Source organism: Aulostomus chinensis, chromosome 11, assembly GCF_037954235.1.
Source record: "Aulostomus chinensis isolate RoL2024-O1b breed Wild chromosome 11, RoL_Achi_v1.0, whole genome shotgun sequence".
In the NCBI taxonomy this organism is placed as follows: domain Eukaryota; kingdom Metazoa; phylum Chordata; class Actinopteri; order Syngnathiformes; family Aulostomidae; genus Aulostomus; species Aulostomus chinensis.
Window position 1 is genome coordinate 13850001 of NC_141330.1, and position 9186 is coordinate 13859186.

Sequence of the window (9186 nt, forward strand, 5' to 3'; positions counted from 1 at the left end):
GTCTTATTCGTATTAAACTTAGCCAATTTGTGGCATTTAATGTACTCTAAATGAGTTTCATCCGGGAAGTTCTCATGCTGAAATATGTTTTTCGATGTTGCTGCATGTGTTTGATGCATACGGAGCGGTAGGGTGGAGACCTGATGTTTTCAGGACGTCCGCGCCATTGTTAGCACGGTAACTCTGGGAACGCTTGAGAGAGATTCTTAAAACTTGCCACAAAAATCCACTGGGACTTTGGACTACAAGATGTAGTCAAAAGGGGTTTGAGAGGTTAAACGTTACAGACAGATCAAATGAAATTCAAACTATCTCAGGAACACCATGAGGAAATTGCTCAAATAGTTGGCAGACACAGCGTCACGCATAGCCCGCGATGCTAGAATAGAATAGAATAGAATAGGATAGAATAGAATAATGTTATTGTGTCTTCACAAAATTTGTACTACTACTCCTGTAAGGTGCTATAAATGATAAAAACCTCCCCAAATTCATTCACAAATGTACCATACAATGTGGTATATAATGAATGAATACATCAATTTCCTCACAGATTGAGTAATCAACACAAATTAATTGCCGTTTTGTTCCGTGTCTACACGAGCTTCTCATCCCAACTGATGAGCTACGTGACCGTATAATCATCATTTTTCTGCCTCAGCGCCAAAGGAGAAGCCGTGTTGCACTCTGCCAACAGTGAAGAAACTCTTGGAGCAGAGGAGACAGCGAGGGACCTCCTTGCTGACCCACTCCTCCTCGTCCTCCCCGTCTTCCTCCTCCTGCTCCGTAGCCAGCACTAGTCCTGCTCCTCCCGCTGCTGTTCCAGTAAGGCAGCACACAAAGAGACATGCTATCTCAACGTAACATACAATTATAAATACGTGATGGCTTAATTGCTTCTGTCAGCAGGTGACCTCATCAGAACCACTTACCTGCACAGGTAAGATCCTCTGGTAATATTCTAATTCATAAAACCAACAGGAAAAATAAAAATGTTGACCCTTACGGGTATTTTGTGTGTAGAGATGCTCGAATTTAATTTGAAAAATTACAGTGGTAAGACGTTCTTCTGTGACAGAAACAGTCATTCGTCTACATTAAAGGTGCATCAAGCAGTTTCTCAGACATGCCACTGAGCTACGAGCACTGGACCCCCGGACCAGACCCCTACTACTCCAGTCAACCGGGCCCCAGCTATGCTCCAGACTACAGCGTCCCCATGGCGTCTGATTACAGCTCACAGCAGCAGATGTTTGGACACATGCTGTCTCAGCCATTTGTAAGAGAATCCCCCTTTTAGAAGATGAAAAGCGCACAATATTAAATTGTGTGGTGATGCGACTCCTTATTTCTGTGAGTAGGAGTGTCAGATGACGATGGATCAAACCATGGCTTCGTCTTGGTCACTTCTGGATTCCAGTTTGGCCACACAGCTGAGCTGTGGTTCAGTATTGGATGCCAATAAACTGGAGGAGGCCAGGATGATGCTAAGGGGGATGGACTACAGCAGAACCATGGGGCAGGATGAAGACGGAGACACGTGAGTCTGCAAGGGCTCAAGGTTTTCAGTGTATTTAGAAAAAGAAAAAGGATATAAGGAAACTTTTAACCCGCAAACAGAGGCCTCGGCTTTCCTCAGTATCATAAACTAGACTGGGAGTGACCTGATCTGGCTTTTTCAGTCCACATACTGATACAAATACCTGGACCGATACTGGATACCACTCTGATGGTGAAACTTGGAAAGTTGGGCAACATCAAGCTTGACTTTTACAGTGCTTTCCTAACATTGCCAAACAAAATGTGAGAAATAAATAAAGATGAATACATTTCATTTATTAAATTTTAAATCTCTTTAATATTTTTTTTTCAATAATGAATAATAAAGAGAAAACAGTACATGCCTTTCACCAACAGCTGATGGGATTTTTTTCACTCTGGATTGGATGGGTCATTTCAGCCGTCTGGCTAACAACAGTTTCTGAGATTTTATGAAAATCTTCATCAAATTAACACCACTTTAATGATTTGTTGGAGCGTCTTCTGTTTGACATCTGCGGAGTCCTTTAGCCGCTCGGCCGTGACTTTTAAAAGACACATAAACTCTGCCTTAATTCACAAGTACTGTATGATATTTACTGATCTGTTTGGTGTTTAGAGGAAACGTGTTGAAGCTAGTGGGAACCCCTGATGTTGTTTCAGGCATTTCAAATGAAAGGCCCTGGATGTTCAACAATGCTCTCTTCCTGGTTTAAGGACTCGCTCCTTCCCCACTGACCCAGCTATTTGAGGCTGTATTGGCTGATACCATCATCAAATCAATGCATGCCCAGATTGAATTTATAAACTGGTGGCAGCAATGCAACATTGACATCCGCAGTCAAACTTCATCAAAGACGCTGCTAATAATTCTGCATATTCTGTGAAAGGGTTTGGTTTTTTTTTTTTTAAAAGGAGAAAAAGAAACACGCTCCCCTTCAGGATGCAGCTATAAACCACTGATCCTGAACGTGCATGTGGGCGCACATTTTATTTACCAACTTCTGTGAGAGTTTCACTTTCACAAAAATTGAGAGCCACATACGTGCACGGTGGTAGTCACAGAAAAACTCTGAATAACAGCAGATGTCGGGGAGTCAATCATTCTCAATAATCAGAAACTCTGATAAAATGGAAAGCTCTGAAAGGGATTAAGTGATATTTCGTTTTGGAGATTACCACAAATTTCCAGCTACTTTGACAGCTAATTTGTCATGTTCTCTTGTTCTCTCAGCATCCTGCATATCTACACTGCCAAGGGCTACAGGGAGTATGCCTTTGCTGCTGCAGAGAGGCTGAGGGGTTTCGGCAAGCTGGATGCCAAAGAACACAAGGGCAAGGTACGTAAAAAAAAAAAAAGAAGATTGTGCTACTTGTATTTTTGTCACAAACATAAACATAAGATTATCTGTCATTACATATTTGTGCAGACTGCCTTGCTGGTTGCGGTGACGGCGAACCATCCAGACATTGTGCAGGATCTGCTGTCGTTCGGAGCGGACATCAACGCGTGTGACGTCAAAGGACAAACAGCTCTTCACCTAGCCGCCCACTATGGCTTCCCCAATGTTCTACAGGTATAACAGCTTCATCGCCTCAGCACACAGACAGTATGATTGGAGTTATTTTGCTCAATAAGACAAAACAAATCTCTTTTTCTCAGATGATTCTGTCAAACAGACCTCACATCAACCTCGAAACCCTGAATTTTGAAGGTACCACTTGTTTTAGATAGTTAGACACACGTCTCCTCATTTAATAGTACCAACTTGTCACTTTTTCTTTTTTTTTTTTTAGGTATGACTCCACTGCACTGTGCAGCCATTTCTCACAGTACCACCATAAAGGCTTTGTGTGGACAGGCAGATGTTGGCCTTCAGACCAAAGCCTGTGAGAAGCTCTTTTGTGTGGACATGCTTGCCAGGGCAGGCGCGTCTCTGCTCAAGCAGGTACGAAGCACATCTCTGACAATCTCTCTAGAGCAGAAGTTCCAAACTTTTTTTTGCGCCAGGGATCGGTTTAATATCCGGCAATATTTTGGCCTTTAAAGGTGCACTGAGCCTTGTTGCATGGTGCATGAAAATTACAACTACACTGCTGTCCAGTCGACTCCGTAATTTTGTTTTGGTTGCTGTCTCTGATCTCAGGGTTTTCTGCCGTCAGTTTAGGTTCAAGGTTCAAAGCTTAAGGAAACTTTATTACGCCCGAGGCTTAATGCGGTCTGGTCCGTGACTGAGACAAGCGTCATGACATGATTCAAGAGTGAGTCATAGACGGATATAATGGAGAGGATCATTTTTCAAAATAAAACATGATTCAGACTCAGATAATAAATCAAATGGAAATGATGTAAGTTAATGTAAATTTATTCTTTCTGTGCGGCCCGGTACCAAATGACCCACGGATCGGTACCGGTCCACGGCCGGGGGGTTGGGAACCACTGCTGTAGAGAGCCAGTAATCATGGAGCTTAGAGTTAGTAGAGTTAGTTCGAGTTTGTAGGAGAAAAATGAAACTTAGACGACTGATTCATTTGACCTTTCAGTCCATATACAATAAATCAGGTGATGCATTTGCCTTTAACTTTTGTTCTTGCTTGACACTTAAATCTCTCCATCTGACTTATCATGTTCACCCCATCACTTCCACTTCTGAAATCTCAGGAAATCAAAAGTAACAAGACAGTGCTGCACTTGGCTGTCAAAGAGGGGAACATTGAGCTGGCCCGCTACCTGCTGATGTTTCCCCTCCCTAACATGAAGGACTTCGTCAATATGAAAGTGAGTTCAGCCAAACAAGTTTTTATCTGCTTCTATACGAACACACAATATAAATACTGCATTTCCCTTTCTGTTCTAGGCTCACGGTCACACAGCTTTACACATGGCAGCCGGTCTCCATGGTAACCCCCAGCAGAAAGAGATGCTGGAGCTGCTGCTGAGCAGAGGAGCGGACCCCAGCATCCGCAATTTGGAGAACGAACTGCCGGCTCATCTCCTGCAGAGTAATGTCCACGGAGAGCAGGTGAGCAGCGGCGCTAAGCCAGACGTGTCTGTGCGTGTTAAGTATTGTTCCTCATCCACCTGTCTGTGTTTTAATTTCTAGCTCAAGCTCATGCTGAAGAAACGCAGCGCTTCATCACGCCGGCGCATCACATCCCTGCAGGACCAGGAATGATTAAAAAAACCCACTCGTAATCCACATTTGGAGGGAATGAAACATGTTACCTCTGTTGAGAAGAGGATTTATAGTCTTATAGTTTAGCATTTAAAGGGCTGTCTGACCTTTAACTAGTACATCAATCTCTATGGATCATTTACACTAGATGGTTTAATCCACATACAGTTTCTAAAATCATCTGCGATTCAGTGTCTGTAAACGTGTTTTATTTATTTTTTCAACTCACAGGGTGAAGTATTCATCTGTCGGTTTCATTTGAAAATGTCATTTTCTTGGCATGTGCTTAAAATTTTGACTATTCAGTATCCAAAGGAACATATTGTTGTCAAACTGCATGTTCAGAGTCACTTGTTATAAAGTTATAAAAGGCGTTGTGGGTGGAGGACTAGTCGTATTTCCCTCACTCCCTTTTGACTGTTGATTTTTGTGAAATCGTTATAATTACCTCCAGGACTTTGAAACCTCTCATGCTGTCTTGTCAAAACCCCCATCACCATCATCACCATCATCCCAAGTGATCATACTGATACACTGAGAGTTGGTCTTGACTACAACCAGCATGTGACATCTGTCAAGAATGTTGAAAATGAAAATGATCTTTCACTTTTTCTCTGTATGCATCATACTTTTGAAACATTTTCTTGGTAAGAAACAAAACATTTTACCGTGTAAAAGTATTTGAAACTAACTCTGACGAAAAGAATGTACTCGCTTATCACAGCACAAAGGCAACGTTCATCTTGTGAGTGCACGATATACATTCCTCCCGACTCGGCAACACTTTGGAACACACGACTCACATGAAACGCTGGCGCTGAGTAGACGGGACCTTTATTTCCAACAAGGGTCTCATTGTTTTGGTTTTACAGGTGATAACTCAGTTTACATCGATTCAAGCTTAAAACTGAAGACATTCGGGATAATAAATCCTACAAATGAAAATTTGTGTTGTGTATTTGACAGGATTTTCAATCACTCCCATGTTGAACATTATCTCAATAATCGAAATAAAGACATTGTGCTAGCTACTTCATGTTAGCCTCTTTGTTTATTGCGTGTAAAATTCTTCGCATCCATTCGTCGCTACATTGTCATGCTGTGTCTCCGGGATGCTCAAAGTCATGAATGCAGATATCTACAGGAGAGAGAAACAAGGCAAAATCATAACAACTGAAGAGCACGCAGTTCTTTGTTGGAACCTGAGGATTTTTGTATTTTTTTTTTTTTATTGATTATCACAAAATGTGCAACTCCACTATTCATGCTGCTAATAGCATTTGTATTTTTTAAGGGTAAATGTTAGAAAAAAAACTGTATCGTTCAGTTTGTTGGAATAAATGTACCTGGAGGTTTTTTTTCTTTTTTTGGACTGTGGAGGAATCAGCCCTTACGCTCATGGAAGATATTTGATACAGGTAAGAGTTTCAATGAATTCAGATGGAAGTGAAATAAAAGCAGTTTGGAGAACCCTGTGAATGAACATCCAGCTGGCAGATGTCCAACAGTCTCAAACAGCTCGCTGCAGGGACGTGCTGGGACGTCCCTCTCGCTCGGCTGGTGTTTTCTATACAGTTGGAGGAGGTACTGCAAAACAAGACCCAAAATTAGATGCATTTCATGCATTGACAGTATTTACTGCAGTAAAGTGAACTTACCTTCTGTCTTTGGTATTTGGGAACCAGATGACCTTCAAGAAGAAAGACAAATGAGTAAGTATCTGCCCCCCCCCCCCCCAGCATTATTGCTAATGATTGTGCAGTTTACAAGTTGCATTTAATAAAGTGCATCATCCATTATTAGGGTTTGACAGTTCAGAGATAATTGAGGTCAGATTATGCAGATTTCTTGGTCTTGTTGTCGACTTGCCATACAAGCGGCATGCAGAAACACGCGGCCCACTCGCGACCAACACATGAGGAGAAATGCAAATCCATCCACAAGGTTTGAAGGAGAACTTTCATGTGTTGGACGTGTGTTTTAGGCTGCGGAACAGGAGGGGTGAGGGGCGGGGGGCGGGGGGCATTTAAGGACAGGAAGGGCTGTGGGAGATTTCTATCTGGAGAGTTAATACTGCTTGGGCATCCTCTTCAAACATGCACAGGCTGATCATCCACTTGCACTTGGCTCTTACTTGGATGAAGGTTTTACACATTTTGTGATTTTTTTACCTGTTTGAGGAATTATACATTGGTTACAAATGTGTACGAATATCCAAAGGTTTATGAAAAAAAAAAGAAGATTAAACTTACTCAGTGCTATTAAAATGCCCGAGACAAACATAATAATAGCAAGGACGACCCCTGTAGTCCGCAACGTCTCATAATCTGCAAGAGAGGAGATCAGCGGTACATTACTATCAAACATGAGCTTAAACAGAAGTTTTTGATGTTTTTTTATGGAGTATATATGGATAAATGGAATAAAATGTACCATAATCAAAGTCACTTTGGTCTGGAAACACTGTTTCTGTAAAGAGCACAAAGGACAGGAATTAAAAGTGTGCGCAAAGGTTTGCAGTCCTCCACATCTGCAGCCTTGGCTCCTCAACTCCTCAGGAGCGTTTCTCCCCTGGTGACGAGCACTCCTGCCGCATCTTTGCTCAGCAGAAAAAGATGCAGCACAAAAGAAAGTGGGTTAGAAGCCAGCAGCAGCAGCGGCGGCGGCAGCAGCAGCTGCAGCAGCAGCGGGAGGGTGCAGGATGATCATCTCAGCAGGAAGACAGAGAAAGCTTGAATTGGAAAGAGTTGGAAAGGTCATTTGGCTCAACAGTTCTATTAGGTGGTTATGAAATAACTGATAAATCTTCCAATCTGGAACAGTGGCTTGATTTATTTTACTCAGGTCAGGATGTTGCAGGCTGCAGTCTAAACACATATCTGGACATCAATAATGCGGTTGCTGAACTTTCAATCTCAAACCAGCAGTTGTCATTGCTTTCTTCTATATCCCCCTGAGCCTAAAACACTCCTTGGTATGACAGACAAGAGCTAAGCATCACTAGAGTTGTTCATCACCATCACCATCACCATCACCATCATAGTCGTCAGTTCACTGAAGAACTCCCAGAGCAGTTAAACTGAGTGTTGTATCAGCAGTATCGGCTCTTGGCACCGCAGCAGCGATGCAGCAGGCCAAATCATTACGAACAGACAAAAACAAGACATAATCAATAACAGTTTACGAAGAATAAACTAGGAATCTTTCCCCCATAATGGATCAACTTTAAAAGGTTTAGGCTGATCTTCTTTATTATTAAAAGAACAAACGTACCTGTGGTGTCCATGGCTGCTGTGCAGAGATGATCAGTTTCCTTAATGGAGCAGGTTGCTGCTGCTGCAGTTGAGGAGCAATGAGAGGAGGTAGCTGCACTAGACAGACGAACCAAGTTATAGAGAGAAACCTTTTACAGACACAATTCTGCAATTCTCTCTACCGCTCTCTGGTGGCGGGAGAGAGAATTGCACTTAGTAAGAGTGGACCAATGAAAGGATGGAGGACTCCAAAGACATAGGAGGTTACACTACAAATGTAATGCCAAAGCAGAGAAGATCTCTGCTGAACCCGCCGGCAGATTTCAAACGTTTGAAAAAGAAATCCTGAAAACCCCCCGACAAGATTCAAACATGAATGAATGAATCTGATGAAAAATAACCAAATCTTAAAACTGCAATATTTATCAATCACAATTTTACCAGTTTTGTTTGAAATTTCAACAGAAGGACGACAGTTATACAAAAAAAGGAGGAAATTAAAACAATTTGAATAGATTATAAGTGGGCCTAATGTGGGTCCATTACAAGGATAAAGGTGTCAATCGCTTATGTCTTTTTCCACTTTTGATAAACTCATGGCCTCTTTTATATTTATGGTATCTGTTACTGCTACTTGAGAAAATTGTCATAAAATTCATAAAAAAAAAAATTTCTTTGTTGTTTGTTGTTGTTTGAGTTGTCCCTTCCGTTGCAGAGGTGCAGTAGAAATGTGACCACAAAAATGTTGTCACAGTCCAAATACCAACTTTTAGGGATTTCCCGAGAGGTGATAGATATCAAGCTCACATGGGTCACAAACTGTTTTTTTTTTTTTTTTTTATAGGTCACAGTACCTTGAGCATTCGCCAACATCTGATCAGTGCATGTGTTAACCTAAGTGAGCATTTGTACCGGAGTCTGACAACATCATCCCTTCATCTGACACATAAAAGTCAAAGAAATGGCTTGAGGTCCTGCGTGGGGGGAAGGTTTTTCACCACCGCGCGAAAAGATTACTTTGATTTTTTGTTCCCCCGTTTCCACCCCAATGTTACACCAATAATGTACTTCATATTTTTTGGGGGGGGGGGGGGGGGTTTGCTTAAGGCATCAGAGTTTTCCTCAGATGCTCCAGTTTCTACCTGCTGTATTTGAGCAGTCAGCCTGTTCCTGTGACTCTGGGGAGAAAATAAATCCCACATTTGCAGTTCTTACCT

General features: G+C 42.0%; 2 protein-coding genes across 4 annotated transcripts in view; one reads left to right on the forward strand and one right to left on the reverse strand.

Annotated features, from left to right (window-relative positions):
- nfkbid (nuclear factor of kappa light polypeptide gene enhancer in B-cells inhibitor, delta) overlaps positions 1–5676 on the forward strand; it is a 7422-nt gene extending 1746 nt beyond the window's left edge. The window contains exons 2-12 of one of the 2 annotated variants that reach the window (XM_086218703.1): positions 662–825; positions 907–940; positions 1104–1279; positions 1362–1540; positions 2774–2879; positions 2970–3116; positions 3203–3254; positions 3337–3488; positions 4202–4318; positions 4398–4562; positions 4644–5676. In XM_086218703.1, coding sequence (XP_086074829.1) covers positions 662–825; positions 907–940; positions 1104–1279; positions 1362–1540; positions 2774–2879; positions 2970–3116; positions 3203–3254; positions 3337–3488; positions 4202–4318; positions 4398–4562; positions 4644–4715 — 1364 coding nt within the window. In that variant the 3' untranslated portion in view covers positions 4716–5676. The remainder of the gene's footprint in view (positions 1–661; positions 826–906; positions 941–1103; positions 1280–1361; positions 1541–2773; positions 2880–2969; positions 3117–3202; positions 3255–3336; positions 3489–4201; positions 4319–4397; positions 4563–4643) is intronic. The other variant, XM_086218704.1, reaches the window with a different exon arrangement.
- Positions 5539–8140, reverse strand: fxyd7 (FXYD domain containing ion transport regulator 7). 2 transcript variants are annotated; one of them, XM_086218707.1, is made up of 6 exons: positions 7989–8140; positions 7149–7184; positions 6968–7042; positions 6850–6886; positions 6374–6405; positions 6142–6302 (listed from the first exon to the last, which is right to left on the reverse strand). In XM_086218707.1, exons 1-6 carry the CDS (start codon positions 7999–8001, stop codon positions 6283–6285), a joined length of 213 nt encoding a protein of 70 aa, XP_086074833.1. In that variant the 5' UTR covers positions 8002–8140; the 3' UTR covers positions 6142–6282. The 2 variants fall into 2 exon arrangements, with proteins under 2 accessions (XP_086074832.1, XP_086074833.1); XM_086218706.1 differs by lacking the exon at positions 6850–6886 and having other exon boundaries at positions 5539–6302; positions 7989–8139.
- Between the last annotated feature and the right edge of the window lie 1046 nt (positions 8141–9186).

What these genes read in the sequence shown, in the direction of transcription:
- fxyd7 (XM_086218706.1), bottom strand. An exon ending in CCAAAGTGACTTTGATTATG is followed by an intron (nt 7,043 to 7,148) that starts GTACATTTTATT and finishes CCTCTCTTGCAG; the next exon opens with ATTATGAGACGTTGCGGACT. An exon ending in GGGCATTTTAATAGCACTGA is followed by an intron (nt 6,406 to 6,967) that starts GTAAGTTTAATC and finishes TTCTTCTTGAAG; the next exon opens with GTCATCTGGTTCCCAAATAC.